The sequence below is a fragment of the Dasypus novemcinctus genome, chromosome 3, assembly GCF_030445035.2.
Source record: "Dasypus novemcinctus isolate mDasNov1 chromosome 3, mDasNov1.1.hap2, whole genome shotgun sequence".
NCBI classification, from domain to species: Eukaryota; Metazoa; Chordata; class Mammalia; order Cingulata; family Dasypodidae; genus Dasypus; species Dasypus novemcinctus.
In genome coordinates this window covers 172,310,643-172,328,920 of record NC_080675.1, presented here as the reverse complement: position 1 = coordinate 172,328,920, position 18,278 = coordinate 172,310,643, and the positions used below count along the sequence as shown (strand labels likewise).

Sequence of the window (18,278 nt, the reverse complement as noted above, 5' to 3'; positions counted from 1 at the left end):
TCAACTATTGGTATCATTGTAGCACCTTTAATTGATCACTGAAAGAAATTAAAAGCTAATGCCACAACATTGTGAATATAATTAATAGTACTGAAATGCATATCTGAATGTGATTAAAAGGGGAAATGTTAGATTGTATATATGATAACGGAGTAGACATTTTAAAAAATCCATGGAATGACACTACACAGTGAAACCCCAAGTTAACCCGTGGACTATAGTTAAAGTATAACTATAAAATTATGCTGTCATCAATTGTAACAAATGTTCCACACCAGTGCAAGGTATTAATAATAGGGTAGTATATAGGAATCCTGTATTTTATGCATGATTCTTCTGTAAGCCTATAACTTCTCTAATAAAGGGAGGAAAAAAAGCTCTTCATGAGGCTGTGAAAATGACATTCTTGAACTGTCTTCAAGTCGGAGTGGATGTAGCTCAGTGGTTGAGCCCCTGCTTCCCATTTACTATAAGGTCCTTGGTTCAATGCCCAGTACCTTCCCCCAAAAAAATAATAAATGAAAGGGGAAGAAATTCCTGGAAAAAATATTATTTACTGATATAGAATGCAAAAGCGGGCAGACTATTAGTGCAAAATATATATATAAGGAAACATATTTTAGAAGGCTATTTTGCTTTGGAATATTTCTTGGAGAGGTTTAAAATCTTCTGAGAGGAACTTTTTTTTCTTCTTTTTTTTCAAGATTTATTTATTTATTTCTCTCCCCTTCCACTCCCACCCCGGTTGTCTGTTCTGTGTCTATTTGCTGTGTTTTTGTCCGCGTCTGTTGTCAGCAGCACGGGAATCTGTGTTTCTTTTTGTTGCGTCATCTTGTGTCAGCTCTCCATGTGTGCGACACCATTCCTGGGCAGGCTGCACTTTTCTTTCGTGCTGGGTGACTCTCCTTCTGGGGCGCACTCCTTGCGCGTGGGGCTCCACTACGCGGGGGACACCCCTGCATGGCACGGCACTCTTTGCATGCATTTGTGAAAATCGTCTCTGCCTTCATGTAGCTTAGAGTCTAATAGATTATTTTTAAAGGCTAAAAATATTTATGTACTTTATTTAAAACTCTTGAATTACTTGTATTAAACTTTTCTCATAGTAATATTAATTCAGCCTAAATAAGATTTGCTATCTGAGTCATTTTCATGAGACTTTCCTAAAGTATCTTGTTGCTTAAAACTTGTTGATCATAAGAAAGTAAACAGAGAAGTGAAGAGACTTCACTAATAGTAATTATATTAACTTTAATATTAATATCTAATCATATATTGGATTTGTGCCAGACTTGGACTTGAATTCCTATCTACTGATTCCTAGTCCAGTGCTTTTTGCATTTTATTATGTGACTTTTTGGACAACATAATGTAAAACTGAAAGGCTCTGGGGTAAAGTATTGTAACTACAGAGGGAAATTCTGTAGGATACTGGGATTCTCTTTATAGCCTTTTTGCTGTTTCTATTTTATTTTGTTCTTTACACTGATTTTCCTCTTTAGGATCAGCAGCTAGGTACAACTAGGAGGTCTAACTATTTTGTATATTGTGTCTTCTAGTTTGTACCTGTTCAAACTGGGCCTTGCTCCTCAGATTCAAGATCTATATGGAAAAGTTGACTTCACAGGTAAGGAGTTATACACTTGGCAGGAAATGCTTGATTTATATGGAAATAGCCTGAAGGATCAGGATACCACTTTTAGAAACCAAGGGCATATCCTGGGCATATTTAAACATATCCTGGCAACAGAGATGAAAGAATTAAACATTCTTCTCCTAGTGTGGTTAGAAAGAATCAGTATAGTAACTGGAATTTTAGGCTGTTGTCTCACTTATGACATGGGCATGATTAGTAAATCTCAGTTTATCTTCTGTGTAAATTGGGGATAATATTAATATATAATGTTATATATTAGATAATGCATATTATATATATTTATAACATATACTGATATTAATATTTAACATTAAATATTCATGTATGGTAAAAAAATGCATTATAAACAATCTTTCCCCTCTGCCTTCCAGCAAACAGTTGCGCATCTATTGTGGACAAAGCAAGGGGGGAGAATAGGTAGTGAGGTGATGCAAAGGTGACAATTTAGTAATTTTTAAATATTAGCTTATTTGGGTAGGTGTTTCTATGTATATTTGCTGTAGTCAGGTCCTTATTTTTTTTAACCTTACAATGTTACAGGAAGAAGAGCTTTGAGAGAAAAAGGGTAGTGGTAATCTTGGTTAGGGGTAAGATAGAGTCAAATCTCTTTTTGAAGCTGGTGGTTCAAAATTGGTAACAAAGCTTTTATTTGATATTTTTACTTCCAGAGAAATTGTTCACCAGTCCTGGAGCAAGGGTCAAGCCTTACATATTGTTTTCATTATCATTTGGCTCTTTGCCTTAGAAACAAAATTATTTGATAGCAGCTGGTGATCTGAAATAGTTGACTAGTTTGTGCTTTACCTGTTGTTGTGTTCCCTTTAAACTTGCTTCCTTCATAAGTTCTTTATAGGAAATGCCGTAAGAAGCAGTTTTGAAAAGCTATTTCTTATAGGGCCATTCTCACATTATAGTGATTTTTGGTGTCCTTGAAAATAATAATAATATTTATTGAGTATATGTTATTTACCAGGTGCTGTGTTAAGTTCTTTCCATGTATTATTTTATTAAATTCTTATAAACTAACCCTAAAAGGTAGATGCCATTTTCGTCACATTTTATAGTCAAGGAAACTCTTGTTTTCTGTGAGTTATGGAAAGGTGCTTAACTTGCTTGACTGGGTCTTAATTCTTTCCTGTAGAAGAAGAAATCAATAACATGAAGATTGAGCTGGAGAAGTATGGGATCCAGATGCCTGCCTTCAGCAAAATTGGAGGCATCCTGGCTAATGAACTCTCAGTAGATGAAGCTGCATGTAAGGAGAGAAATTTTATGGGTTGAAACGGGATTGTTGCTATCACTTCTGACAATTAATTACTGTAGTGATGATCTTGGACATTAGGAAGTCAATAAATGTAGTTTCAATTACTGCTATAGTCTTCTATGCCAATGTTATTTAGAAATAAGTGATTAATTTTAATTAAAAGCATTTAGAAAGTGAGTACTACCTTATTTCAGCGCCATTTTGAATTTATTTTTTATGCTATTTATTGATAATTAAATGTGAAAATTTCCATAAGTGTGGCTCCTTCAACATGTCTTACAAATTTTCCTGTGAGATTCCAAATTTAGCATCCTAAACATGGATCCCAAGCAGAGCTGTGGCTTTGTGCATCATAAGGAAGAGTCTAGGCTCATAGGAATCAGGCAGCCATTTCTCTAACTCCTGTCTTTAATTTTCTATGAAAAGGAGGCTCTTTCTATAATAGGGGGTTGCAGTGTTGTTTTGTATGTTTAATATACATCCTTTATGTAACCTCAATGTTGTATGTTTTGATTTTTTTTTTAGTACATGCTGCTGTTATTGCTATTAATGAAGCTGTTGACCATAGAATCCCAGCCGACACATTTACAGCTTTGAAAAACCCCAATGCCATGCTTGTAAATCTTGAAGAGCTCTTGGCTTCCACTTATCAGGATGTGCTTTACCAGGCTAAGCAAGACAAAATGACAAATGCTAGAAACAGGGTAAAAATGAAACATCTGTTCTTTCTAATTTATATTCTTTCATTTATTATGACTCCATTTTAAAAATCATTTTTATTGAGGTATAACTTACACACAGTAAAATTCACCCATGTTTAAGTGCTCAGTTTGATGACTTTTGGCAAATATATATGATAATGTAACTACCCCAAAAAAGTTCCCTGCTGCTCCTTTGTAGTCAGTCTCTACCTTCCCCCAAACCCCTGGCCCCTGTCCCCTGACAATTACCAATCTTTCAATCACTATAGTTTCCCTTTTCTAGAATTTCATATAAATGGAATTACACAATAAGTCTTTTGGTATGACTTCTACTTTCTTCTTGAGTTTTATGTAAATAAAGATCTACAGTGTGACTGTTAAAAATTAAAGGTGCTATTTGAAAGATCTGCAAATATTAATATAGCCCTTCTCCTTTTCAAGCTTCTTTGGGATAAAATGTTCTTATGTACCATTGTTATGAGTATATGGAAGTTAATTGAATGATTCTGACTTGAAAAATCTGGAGCTGAGAATCTTATTTAAGACTTCTTATGAATTTATTCATCCCTTGTTGAAATTATCAACAAAGAACTGTGATGGAAACATCTCAGTTCTGTGTGCATGTTTCCATATTACAGCAAAATGAAAGCAATCCCTCTCTCAGAATATTCTTCATATCTCTTACTAGAGAGCAGGGACTACAACCCCCAAGATGGGTGTCAAACTGACCTGGAGGCAAATGGCTGCTGCCATGCCCCTGCCTGCATCACCATGAAAGGCTCTGAGAGCTGGTGACCTGGATGTGCCCCCTCCTGTGCAGTCTGAGGCAAGGCTGCCGGCCCTCAGTCCCCACGACCTTATAAGTGAGCAGGCCAGTGTCTATCCAGGCCTTCCTTCCCTTGCTCAGTTCCCTGTAAGAACCCCTGTGCATGTTGTTAACAAGCAGATCTGCTTCTCTCCCTCTTCTTAGTTACAGTCATGTAGCATTGCTTTTTGTTATCAAGGATTTTAAGCCACACCCATCCTTTCTTTGGTTCTGTTATGGTGGAAGAAGAGCACCTGAGCTAATTACACTTTTCTCTCATCCTCAGACAGAGAACTCTGAGAGAGAAAGGGACGTTTATGAGGAGCTGCTCACTCAGGCTGAAATTCAAGGCAATATAAACAAAGTCAACAGTAAGTATGTTGGTGAGGCAGGAACCAAAGGGGATGTTACAAAATAATGGGAGTGTTGCTCTATTCTAGGACTTATGGCAAGGTTCATTTTCTTTTAGTTAGTGGAGTTGTTTAGGCACTGTTGCCTTTTACAGTCTTTTGGGCCCATATCGCTTCTGTTTAAGCTGCCTTTGTCCTCTGGCAGGCCTTCACCTCACTCCTGCATTTTTCAGCAGATTCCTGTCTTTTTGGCTACAGTTTCACTCTTTCACCCTGTTTAATTTTCATTTTGTCACTCCTGTGCTATGGAACCTGCGTTAGTTTCCTATTACTTACCAGACAAAATGGAGATTGCTAGCATAGTAGTGTTCTTTATGCAATATTTTATCTATACAACTCTCCATAAGAAACTCATTTACTTAATTCTTTCCCATATTTATTCTTCTTGTTTCATGAGTCATGCAGAATCTGGCTCTGGAGTGGAATAGTCCTGTATTTACTCTCTTGTCCTCCTCTTAATAGCTGTGTGGCACTGGGCACCTATGGTATAGAATTGTTAGGAGGATGATAAGAGATGTTGTATATAAATTGCCTGATATTTGGTAAATACTAAATCATCATCATTGCTGTCGTTCTCACATCATCTCCCTACTGTAATGCCCTCATCCCTAATCTCTTACCTAATCCAAATTCAAGGTTCCAGCTCACTTCTCACCTCAGTACCTAGCTCAGCTCACAGATCTTCCCTTTCAAATCTCCTACAGTGTATATAGGCTAAACCACACAATTCTGCACTTAATTAAATTATGTGCTATCTTGTACTGCTTGCTTTTTGTTTCTAATATATTTATAAACTTTTTAAAAATAGAGATTATTTATTAGCTCTCCTTTTTTTTTTTTTTTTCCCTATCCTTATAATTCCTAGGCATATAGTAGACTTACCTAAAGAACTAAAAAGCTTATTTGATTTTAACCAGTTAGGCCAGGTTTGATCTTGTTTTGCTTAAGATAGTAATAGTAATAGTGATCAGTATATTCATTGTTCATTTGGAGGCCTGAATTTCTCATCTGAACTAATATTCTGAATAGTCAGAGAGGTTTACAAGATTTTACCAACTCATTATATATGGAGTTCTAAATCCTGACCAGGAACCTATATATTTCATTGTGTTCTGTTTCATTGAGAATAATGGCCTCTGAATAGAGCAGTAGTTCCATTCAACTATGGGGGGTTTGTTAAGCTCTATCTGAATGACTACTTAAGTCAGCAGATAAAAATCAGAGTGTTCTTATATTTAGCTCTGTGTACGAGAACAAAGTGTAGAGCATTTCCTACTTCTTTAGTTTTACTAAGGAATTTTTCCTACCAAATTATTTGGAAGTTTATAACATTAATAGCTTTACCTTTTAAAAAATATTTATTCATATTGTTCTCATATAGTCATGAGGAGCAAAATAATAAAACTTTCCTCAAATAGCCTTCAATATAGTGGCAAAGTGGACATAAAAATGAATTTCAGGGCTGCTTGGTTAGAACAGGGTACCAAAGATGTATGAAATTCAGGCATAGAATAAAGAAGAGAAGTGGAGGTTTTGGGTAGGTTTTTACAATACCTGACCCTTCCTTGGGATTCTCAGAATGGACATGTGTTGGGAAGCGGTTGTGGCTCAACTGATAGAGCATCTGCCTACCATGTGGAGGGTCCAGGGTTTGATAACCAGGGCCTCCTGACTCATGTGGTGAACTGGCCCATGCGCAGTGCTGCCATGCACAAGGAGTGCTGTGTCACACAGAAGTGTCCCTACATAGGCGTGCCCCACATGAAAGGAGTGCGCCCTGTAAGGAGAGCCGTCCCTTGCAAAAAAAACGCAGCCCACCCAGGAGTGATGCCGCACACACGGAAAACTGATACAGCAAGATGACGCAACAAAAAAAGTGACACAGATTCCCGGTGCCGCTGACAAGAATTCAAGCAGACACAGAAGAACACACAGTGAATGGACACAGAAAGCAGGCAATGCGGGGGAAGGGGAGAGAAAGAAAATAAATCTTAAAAAAAAGAGAATGGGGAAGCGAATTTGGCTCAACGGACAGAGCGTCTGCTTACCACATGGGAGGTCCAGGGTAGAAACCCAGAGCCTCCTGATCCATGTGATGAGCTGGCCCACTCGCAGTGCTGATAGGTGCAAGGAGTGCCGTGCCACGCAGGGTGTTCCCCACGTAGGGGAGTCCCATGCCCAAGGAATGCGCCCTGTAAGGAGAGCTGCCCAGCTTGAAAAAAGTGCATCCTGTCCCAGTGCTGCTGATGAGAATACAAGCGGACACAAAGAACACACGGCAAATGGACACAGAGAGCATACAACTGGGGGAGGGGAGGGCGGGGAAGGGGAAAGAAATAAATAAAAAATAAATCTTTTAAAAAAAAACAATGGACGTATGGGTGAGGATAAGGCAGAATTCCCAAAGAGGAGACAGTCATTTCCTAATGATAGAGAAAGTCTGAGGCAAGGGAAAGTTGCATTCTAGGAAGATGTGGGGACTTTAGGTTCCAGGAGTTATCTTAATGTAATTATAGATAAGATGTCCCTAGGGCCTGGGAACCAGCAGTAAGCCATTAACACTACCCAGAAGAAAGTTGCAGGCCAAATAGTTTAAGATTAGAAAGGTTTTGTTGTTATTAAATAAAATAAGGGAAGTTTAGAGTTAGATATTTAAAGTTTAGTGCAAGTATTTAAATTGTGTTCTAAATTTTATCATCTTCCAATATATATGTTTGTAAATGTTCATTTAAATATTTCAATATTTAAATAGTAAGTTTATGCTTCTACAAGTGGAATTGATTAGAATCTTGTAAATAGATACTCTGTGACTCTCAATGCACATCTAGAGACAGCCTGGTCATTACCTGTATTGTTTGTTTATTTTCTGTCCCCCACTAGTAGGAAAGCTTCATATTTGTTTTGTTCACTGCTGTATTTTAGCATGTAGTAGGTACTCAGTATGTAATGTTGTGGAAGGATCAGTCAGCTAGCTAACAGCCACATAGACCTGCAGCGCTGTCTCAAAGGGCCCATCGCCTTGGTGGTTATCAATACCTTGAATTGTAGACACAATCATAAGGAAGAAGAAATAAACAGTCTCTGGAAATCTACAGTTAGACCACAAATATAGAGCAGCTGCTTAAGCATTTTTACCCTTTAACCTCTTGGTTTTATTAATTGTGGTTTTCCCTGCTACCCTCCTCCCCCACTTCCTAGGTTATTTGAGACTTTATTTTCCCATCAGTTGTTTTTCTTCTTAACAGTATATATTATTATTATTATCATCATTTTTACTAATGGAAGCATTTTAAATTGGCAAGTATTGTCATGTCCCAAATATTTTGATTTTTAGTATTTTATTATTGATATTTTGCTACTTTGATAATAAAATCAGATATTTATCTCTGAGGGAAGAAACTCTTCCTCTTCTAAAAAGAGGGAAATCGAAAAATCATATGGTATTTATGATTTCCCAGTGACTTTATTTCTGAAATCAGAAATTACCTTATTCTGAGTTTTAACCTAATAATGCCTTATTTATTTTACACTAAACGAGGTACTTTCATGTATATGATTACATTTAATCTTAAAAATAACCCTATGAGGAAGGTGTCTTTACTGTCACTTACAGATGACGGGATGTCCGTGTTTTCACTATCAGATATTACATTAAAGAACTTTTGTGACCTGAGGGTTTATGACTGGAAGTAGAGACTTATCAAGAGGGGGTGACAGCCCTCCTGCTCAGCACAGGTCAGGCCACCCTTGGTGTATGGGCACTGACTGCTGTCGGTGGAGGGTGTCCAGAAGATTCCATGATGATGGGATCCAAATGATGGCGAAGAAAAGGTAGAATGACCTAAGGCTGTTTAGCCAGGAGTAGTCTGTCTCAGAGAAGAGGGCATTGGATGTATTCCATGTGAACTTTAGGGTGGGAACTTTAAAGTTTTTTGGAAGAAAATTGTCCAGAGATGCAGCGAATTACTTTGGGAGCTAGTTTCTGCTGTTCAGTACCCTCTAATCATAGCCTACACCACTTGGCATCTTAGAAGGAATTTAGGCATGTAGTGGTCTAGGTAGGTGATTTCCTTACATTCCTACCCTTACTGGTGCCAAGCTGTCTGCACCTGGACACTTTTTTTTTTTTTTTTGGAGGTACATTGTCTTTTATTTATTGTTTGGCACATACTTATCTATCACCTTCATAAATCAGGCTTTTTCAAATATTCTGTCCTTACCATTTGTTCATTCATCATTTGTTCAACAAATATTGTCTGCCTGTTATATTCTAGGCTGCCCTCAAGGTAGCCAATGTAGTCCCATTTAACAAGAGGAAGAGATGGTGAGTGGGTTGCCTGAGGTCACGCTCATGATAAGGTGGGTGCTGGAATCTGAATATGGTACTGAGTGACATGACACCAAAGCCTGTGTGATTACCCTGCTGTGCCAGACCAACCACGCATGGGTCACCACTGGTGTTCCAGTGCCCAGGGCATTTTTGCCTCCCTTCCATGGATCACTTTCTTGTTAGATGAGAGTGTCGCCAAAAGGGAATTCCCTTCTCCTTCAACAGGGTGACATCACCAAGAAACTGAAAAAAGAGGAATTTAAATGCTGTGTGTGTGCTGTAACGAAGGGGAGATCTCTCGTATTGCCAGGCTTCACTTTGTAGAGGGTGGCTCCCTTGGGAGACCATATTCTGTGACTTTCCTGGTAGATTTTAATAGGTCATGCCTTAGATCCTCTTTTCTTTTTTTTTTTTTAATATTTATTTATTATTATTATTATTTTTTAATTACATTAAAAAAATATATGAGGTCCCATTCAACCCCACCGCCCCCACCCCCCACTCCCCCCACAGCAACACTCTCTCCCATCATCGTGATACATCCATTGCACCTGGTAAGTTCATCTCTGAACATCACTGCACCCCATAGTCAATGGTCCACATCATAGCCCAGACTCTCTCACGTTCCATCCAGTGGGCCCTGGGGGGATCTACAGTGTCCCGTAATTGTCCGTGAAGCACTATCCAGGACAACTCCACGTCCCGAAAACGCCTCCACATCTCATCTCTTCCTCCCGTTCCCCACACCCAGCAGCCCCCATGGCTACCGTTCCCACACCCATTCCACATTTTCTCTGTGGACATTGGATTGGTTGTGTCCATTGCACACCTATGTCAAGTGAGGGCTTAGATTCCACATGGGTACTGGATGCCCTCTTCCCGCTACTAGTTGTAGACACTCTAGGCTCCATGTTGTGGTGGTTGACCTTCTTCAACTCCATGTTAGCTGAGTGGAGTAAGTCCAATAAGTCAAAGTGTAGGAGCTGAAGTCTGTTGAGGCTCTGGGCCTGGGTGTCATATTATCAGTCCAGAGATTCAAATCCCCTACATATATCTTAAACCCAGCACCAACTACAATTCCAATAAAGTAGCATGCAAGTCTTGTGAAAAGAGATCCCCTCTGAGTCCATTTCCATCATGCAGAAACACCAGCTCCAAAGAAGGGCCATCTGTCATAGCAGTGAACCCCTTCTGCCATGACCATAGAACCCGTGGGTCTCTTTATCCCTCAAAAGAATGCACCTGGACACTTTTAAGTAGGCCTGGGTGCAGTCTGGGCCTCTGTATTTAAAATCCAGTGAGGGAGCCAATGTGGCTCAAGCGGTTGAGTGCCTCCTTCCCACATAGGAGGTCCTGGGTTCAGTCCCTGTCACCTCCTAAAAACAAAAAAACAACCACAAGCAGACAAACAAAGGGCCAACTCAGGAGAGCCAAAGTAACTCAGTGGAGGTCCCAGGTTCAATCCCTGGCTCCAGTACCTTAAAAAAAAAAATCCAATGAACATCCTGGCTGGGAACTACTGGACCTGATGACTTTAAGGTTCTCTAATCCCTAGATCCTATGTTCTGTGGTACTATGGAATAAAAGCTATCTATCCAAATTTATATTTATCAAATCCAGAATGGAGATTGGTGAGGGAAAATATTCTGGGCTATTATGTTAACATAGCTGTTGTTTTTTAAGCTTTGGCCTTTTTTCCTCCTCAGCGTGTTCTGCTTTAGCGAATGTAGACCTGGCTTTGGAGCAGGGAGCTGCACTGGCATTGCTTAAGGCTCTGCAGTCACCGGCTCTGGGTCTCCGAGGACTGCAGCAACAGAATAGTGACTGGTACCTCAAGCAGCTCCTGAGTGATAAAGAGCAGAAGATACAGGTAAAAATACTCTGGGCTGAGCCTGCAAGAGTTTATGTGCATCCATCTGAATCCTCTGCTGTCCTTTGAAGATATTTTTGGAGCCTTTTTTTTTTTCTCTCTCTAGTGTAACTTTTTCTCGTGCATATAAACTGAATTTTTATATCCTTCAGCTTGTTTTGCTTTTAGAACTGTGAATCCTCTTTAAAAAGAAACATTCCCCACCTCCCCCAACCTAGCCACCCCTTCACTCCAATCCCTCCTGTCTCCCCACTAAAAAGCTTCGGGAGGAAATTTAAATTTTTGTTTTTTACATTCTTCATGAATTTCCACTTCAGAAAAACCATTCCTTACTTTTTCCTCTGGTCAACACTGGAAAAGTACTTTATATGCAGTAAGAATAGACTGTGTGGGATTGTACTTTGCGTTTGTGGGTTTTTTTTTTTCAATAAACACAAGGGGCTTTAGTTTTTGTCTAAATAAAGGCAAGTATACATTTTATAAAGTCCCAGCTTATGTTGGCCAGACGAATTTGCTAATGATTGTGTAAACTTTTTATCTGAGGACATTTTGACTCTGTTTATGAATTATTCTTTTAAATGTACTGTTACCTGGAAAGTCAATTCTGCCCCATATTTGGCATGGGCTTTTGGCTCTAGCTAGAGCTGCCACTTTGGCCCCATGAGCTTGGAACTGTCATGTATGCCTTTGGCTCTGTCCCTTGTGACTGCTGTTGAGATTTGAGAGCTGCAAGGTCTGGAGGCACAGGCATGAGTAAACTTTACGTGAATATTCTTTGCTTTTCTCAGAGTGGTCAGGTTGGTCCTCTGCAGAAGGAGGAGCTTCAGTCGGGAGTGGATGCTGCCAACAGTGCTGCCCAGCAGTATCAGAGAAGTAAGAATCCTCTCAGCTGGGATTCCTTTGGAGTATTTATCAGGAAAGGAGAGTTGTGGCTGTTTGGTCAGCAAAAGGTCCGATAGTAGCTTCTGTCACGATCAGCCCTCCCCTCCAAGCCTACTGGCCATAATCAACTCCCAGGTCCCTTTGGTGGCAGTCGGTTCTTGAGACTTGCTTTTCTTTTAAAAGTCGAAGTGGATTGAGCTTTGGTTCACTTTGGCTAGTAATCACATCTGGAGGAGGTGAAACTTGAGGGATTGGTAAGATTTAAATGGTGAAAGAGGATACGGAAGGATGTTCCAAATGTGGGGCACTAAAAGGAAAAGGAAGTGTGAGCAGAAATATAAAAGCTAAAAGATGGGTTTAAGGAACAGTGATTAGAATAAATATTTTCTTGATATTCTGAGTTGAGATGAGTACGATAAAAGGTTGGAAAGATTGTAGAATGCCTTACATGGCAACCTAAGAAGCTGGTACTTTATTTCCTGGGCTCCAGGGGAAGAAAGAGATGTTTTGGTTGGAGAGCAGTGGCGGCATACAGGATGAATTGGCGTGGAAAGAAAATAATGGGGGAGGAGGAGTTAGGAGGCTGCTTTTCAAAAATGAAAGTTTTGCTTCAAACTTCATGGCTAATAGTTTGTCCACAGAATATAGCTTTCTTTACCAAAATTGGCATCTCCTTACCCCCAGGGTTCTCTAAGCCTACTGCATTTCTGACCTCCTGTTTTCTACCTAGGATTGGCAGCAGTGGCTGCAATTAATGCTGCAATCCAAAAGGGTGTTGCTGAGAAGACTGTTTTGGAACTAATGAATCCTGAAGCCCAGCTGCCCCAGGTGTATCCATTTGCTGCCGATCTCTATCAGAAAGAACTGGCGACCTTGCAGCAACAGAGTCCTGAAGTAAGTTTCCGAACCTGTCCTCTTTGTGAACAAAACGGGGTGGAAGTGAATTTAATACCCACTTCTTAGTGTAGTTAGGTAGAACTTTCCCTCCAGAAACTTAGACTCCTTGTAGCTTTTTAAAACTTCTAACCTCTCATGGCATTCAAATATGTCTCCTCACTGTTTTCCCCTCCCCTTCTCTGAACAGCATAACCTCACCCATCCTGAGCTCTCTGTTGCAGTGGAGATGTTGTCCTCGGTGGCCCTAATCAACAGGGCTCTGCAATCAGGAGACATGAATACAGTGTGGAAGCAGTTGAGCAGTTCAGTCACAGGCCTCACCAATATTGAAGAAGAAAACTGTCAGAGGTGGGTGCCCAGAATGGGTGGAGTGAGTCACTTAGATGGCTGTTACTGCAGTGTTTTGTGCTTCAACATTCCTATTCTCCTCACTGGCCTTGTGGCTGACTTAGGCCATCTTATTTTTTTTCCCCTTTTTGACACATTTTATTGTTTACTGAAGCATTTAAAATAAAATGGAGATATGACGTTCCACTCCTAAATATGTAAGTATGCTTCTCTAAAAAAAAAAAAAAGGAACATCTGTCATATAGCCAGAATAATACCATCTTACATCCTAACAAAATTAGTAATACTTTTTAAAATACTCTTTATTAGAGAAGCTGTTGGTTTACCCCCCAAAAAAAAAAATCCATGAAATACAGAGTTCCCATATACCGCCCTATTATTAACACTTTGCATTGGTGTGGTGCATTTGTTATAATTCATGAAGGAACATTTTTATAATTGCCCTATTAACTATAGTCTATTAAGGGTTAACTTTTTGTGTTGTACAGTCCTATGTTGTTTTAAAATTTTTACCTCTAGTAACATATATACCACCTAAAATTCCCCTTTTAACCACATTCAGATATATAACTCAGTGCTGTTAATTATGTTCACAATGTTATGCTACCCTTATCACCATCCAATACCAGAACTGTTTCATCATCCCAAACAAACTCTCTACCCATTAAACATTAGCTCTCCATCCTTCCCCCATTCATGCACCCTGGTAATCTTTCATTTACTTTCTGTCTATTAATTTGCATTATTTCTTATAAATGAAATCATACAGTTTATGACCTTTGGTGTCTTACAACACTCAACATGATTTCTTCAATGTTCATCCATGTTGTAGTAGCATATATCAGAACTTCATTCTCTTTTATGACTGAATAATATTCTGACAATTTTTTAATATCATCTAATACCTAGTCCATTTTCCTGTTTCCTCAGTTGTTCAAAATCTGTCCTCTCTGGCTTGTTTGTTCAAACCAGGATCCAGTTTAGGATCATGTGTTGCATCTGTCCATGTGTGCCTTGGTGGTTTTTAATCTGTAATAGCCCCTTTCTTCATGACACTGACTTGCTATCAACTAGACCAATCATTCCTAAAATATCCCATATCCTGAATAGTTCTCTTTCCTTCCTCATGTCAAGGCCTGTCAAGATTAGATCATTACTTTTTGTGATTGAGTGTATTGCATATTGCTTCATATCAAGAGCCGTATAAAATCTACTTGTCCTATCTCTATAGATACTAAGATTGATCCCTGGATTAGGAAGACAGCCTGTCTCTCCAGCATATAGTTGTGTTTCCCTTATCAGAACATAAGCTCTTTTTACACCATCAGAATCTCCAGTTCTCCATCAACCATCCACCTGTTATTTTTAATCCCAGTTGACAATCCTTTGTCTAAATCACTACATTAAGGTTGTACAATGATGATTTGTTGATCTCTCATTCCTTCTACATTTTTTAGGTGGTATATGGCCTTCTTTTTTTATCTTTAGTGGAATTGCTTTAGCTACTGCCTCTGATTCCAGAGATGGTCTTACCTGGAATTTAGAATGTGTAACAGGCTGTGGAGAATGAGTGTTTCCTTTGGATTTTCACACATGTTGAAGGTGACTCCCTAAGTCCCAAAGCTGGCCTAGAATGTATCAAAATGTTGGAGTACCTTAGCTATCTTTGTTGCTTGGATGCTTTGCTCCTTATTCATCTCATTCCTGTCCTCCATATTCATCCCGAAGGCCCTTTTTATGCTTCATTGGCTTTTTTGTTGGGGGAATGGGGCAGGTATCTTGATGAGTTGATGAAACTGAAAGCTCAGGCACATGTGGAGAATAATGAATTCATTACATGGAATGACATCCAAGCTTGTGTGGACCATGTGAACCTGGTGGTGCAAGAAGAACATGAGAGTGAGTATTCTACTTCCAGAAAAGTGCCAATAAAAGAATGATTGTGGGCCATGGACTGGTTCTAAGTACTATTCCTGGAAGGATTTTTGATTCAGAGATTGAAAAAAACATTTATAGCTCCAGAAGCTAAGGTTGGATATTGTTTGCAAAACACCATGTAATCATTATAACTGGGTGTATAATTAATAAAAACTACATTTTTCTAGAGATGAATTGAACATCATCTGATATTGTTAAATGCTACCATTATTATTATAACTTATAAAAAACTTTTCTACTTGGTCCCCAGACCAGGTTTCTACGACTAAACTCAAGGGAGTCCTCACAAAAAGTATTACTGCATTTCTACATAACAATCATCTCTAGGGTTAATTGTATTTCCTGTGAGAAATATTGAACTAGTTGAGCAGAAAGAGCCTTGGCTTGGAGTAGGAAACTCTGGGCTTAAATCCTAGGTCTGCCAGTTGTTTGCTCTATGATCCTAAGCAAGATGTCTCTAAGCCTTCATCTTTTCTTCTATAAAATGTTAAATTAGGTGATTTTTTTTAAGATCCCTTGAGCTCTATTTTGTGAATCAAGAAAGGCTTTGATTACACATTGGACTGTACCTGAATACTATACCTTAAAGCTAGTTTCATAAAAATCTTCACCCCTTTTAAGTTAGAGCAATTGAAAGAAAAACTAAAAGATTCAAGCTTTGAATGGGAACTTTTTTATATGGGTCCTTCAGGGGTTTACTTTAGATTGAAAAACCACACAAAACAACAACAACAGTGATCCGTGCTGCCTAATACTATGAATGGCAAATTGTAGTTCAAATCATGGTAATTGTGAGGTGAATTTATTATTAGTTAACATGTTTAAATATTGATTTGTTTACATAATTTCTTAATAAAAACAACCTTTTGTCCCTTATATTTAGGGATTTTAGCCATTGGTTTAATTAATGAAGCCCTTGATGAGGGTGATGCCAAAAAGACTCTGCAGGCTCTGCAGATTCCTGCTGCGAAACTTGAAGGGGTCCAGGCAGAAGTGGCCCAGCATTATCAAGACACACTGATCAGAGCAAAGAGAGAAAAAGCCCAGGTGAGTGGCATCAGAATTGTTTCTTCCCCTTACAGGACTTCAGCCCTCCTAGAACAAGGATAGAGGTAGGGATGTCCCTCTTGGGTCCCTCAGCCTAGGTTCAGAGCGGAGGGATGCAAAGTGTGAGAGACATAGATTCCACCTGCCAGGAGCTCATACTCCTTTACCTTTAGATCTTTTGTTGACCTTTGTCATTATTGTTGTAGACATGTCTCTTAAGTCTCAAGTAAATTTTTTTTTTTAAAGATTTTATATATATATTTCTCCCCACTCCTCGTTTGTGCTCACTGTCTGCTCTCTGTGTCTGTTCATTGTGTACTTGTCTTCTTTTTTTAGGAGGCACTGGGAGACGAATCCAGAACCTCCCATGTGAGAGGGAGACACCCAGTTGGCTTGAGCCACCTCTGCTCCCTGGTTGTTGTGTCACTCATTGTGTTTCATTGTGGTGTCTCTTCGTTGTGTCATCTTGTTGTGTCAGCTTGCTGTATTGCTTGTCTTCTTTAGGAGTCATCAGAAGCTGAACCCAGGACCTCCCATGTGGTAGGCAGGTGCCCAACTGCTTGAGCCACATCTGCTTCCTTTTAAGTAAATTCTTAATTGAACTGTACAATCCAAAAAAGTACAAAAACTATATAAACAGGGAAGCAGATGTAGCTCAAGCAATTGGGGTCCCGTCTACCATATAGAAGATCCAGGGTTTGATAACCAGGGCTTCCTGGTGAAGGCAAGGTGGCCTGTGTGGTGAGCTGGCCCACACAGGGTGCTGGCCCATCTGGGGTGCCGTCTCATGCAGGAGTGCTGCCCCATGCAGGAGTGCCGGCCAGTGCGGAGAGGTGACGCAGCAAGATGACACAATAGAAATAGACACAGAGGAGAGACAATAAAAGACTTAGCAGAACAGGGACCTGAGGTGGCACAAGAGGGTGATCACCTTTCCTGCTCTGGAGGACTCCAGGATCGGTTCCCAGAGCCGCCTTAGAGAATACAGGCAGATGCAGAAGAACACACAGTGAATGGACACAGAGCAGATGAGGGAGGGGAAGAAATAGAGAAATCTTAAAAAACAAAAAAAACTATGTAAGTATACATAGTTATATGAATAAATTTTTTAAAAAGGGCATACCTGTGTAATTGATACTCAGATAAATAAAATCATTACCAGCCCCGCCAGAAGCCCATTCCTGTCCCTTTCTTATCCGCCTCTCATTTGGTGGTGCTCACATCCTTATGTCAGACACCACAGTTGATCTTTGCCTGTGTTTGAACTGTACTTAGGTAAGATTGTGTGTTATATGTGCTCTTTTGTGTCTGGCTGCATTTGCAAACATGTTGGTATTCATCATGTAGTTATGTGTCACAATACTTTGTTCATTCTCGTTGTATACTGTTCCTTTGTGAATTATATATTCTACTCAGTGAATAACAGCTTTTTGCAATATAATTCACATACCATACATTTAATTATTTTAAAGTATACAATTCAGTGGCTTTTAGTATATTCACAGAATTGCGTACCCTAACTACAGTAAATTTTAGAACATTTTCATTACCCCAGAAAGGAAAACCATACCCATTATCAGGCATTCCACATATTCCCCCAAATTGATGAATTTGTCTGTTTTGGACATTTCATAGAAATGGAATCATACAATATGTGGTCCTTTGTTACCTGCTTTCATTAGCATAATGTTTTCAAGGTTTATCCATGTTGTAGGTCATTATCATACTTAACTTTTTTATGCCAAATGTTTATTGTCTGGATATACCACATTTTATTTATCCATTCGTCAACTGTTGGATGAGTGGATTGTTTCCACTTTTTGGCTGCTTGAACAAAAACGTGTTTATAATATAACCTATCTTTTAAAAAGTTTGTCAGTCAGAACACAGTGGCCTCAGCAATCACGTGTGCTGTAGTGTTGCGTCTGAGCGCTATCGGGTCCGCTGCTTTTTTTTTTTTTTTAAGATTTATTTATTTTTATTTATTTCTCTCCCCTTCCCCCCACTGCCCCAGTTGTCTGCTCTTCGTGTCTATTCGCTGCGTGTTCTTCTGTGTCCGCTTCCATTGTTGTATTGTTGTCAGTCGCACCAGGAATCTATGTCTATTATTGTTGCATCATCTTGCTGCA

The 18,278-nt window shown here is 39.3% G+C and overlaps 1 protein-coding gene across 2 annotated transcripts in view; it reads left to right on the top strand.

Moving 5' to 3' along the window:
- The window catches only part of IQGAP1 (IQ motif containing GTPase activating protein 1), a 118,348-nt gene that overhangs the window by 63,430 nt on the left and 36,640 nt on the right, over positions 1-18,278 (top strand). For both annotated transcript variants that reach the window (XM_058294721.2, XM_058294722.2), the window contains exons 6-15: positions 1,560-1,627; positions 2,799-2,912; positions 3,447-3,625; positions 4,714-4,798; positions 10,874-11,037; positions 11,826-11,910; positions 12,650-12,813; positions 13,004-13,164; positions 14,939-15,063; positions 15,986-16,149. In XM_058294721.2, the coding sequence (XP_058150704.1) occupies positions 1,560-1,627; positions 2,799-2,912; positions 3,447-3,625; positions 4,714-4,798; positions 10,874-11,037; positions 11,826-11,910; positions 12,650-12,813; positions 13,004-13,164; positions 14,939-15,063; positions 15,986-16,149 (1,309 nt within the window). The remainder of the gene's footprint in view (positions 1-1,559; positions 1,628-2,798; positions 2,913-3,446; positions 3,626-4,713; positions 4,799-10,873; positions 11,038-11,825; positions 11,911-12,649; positions 12,814-13,003; positions 13,165-14,938; positions 15,064-15,985; positions 16,150-18,278) is intronic.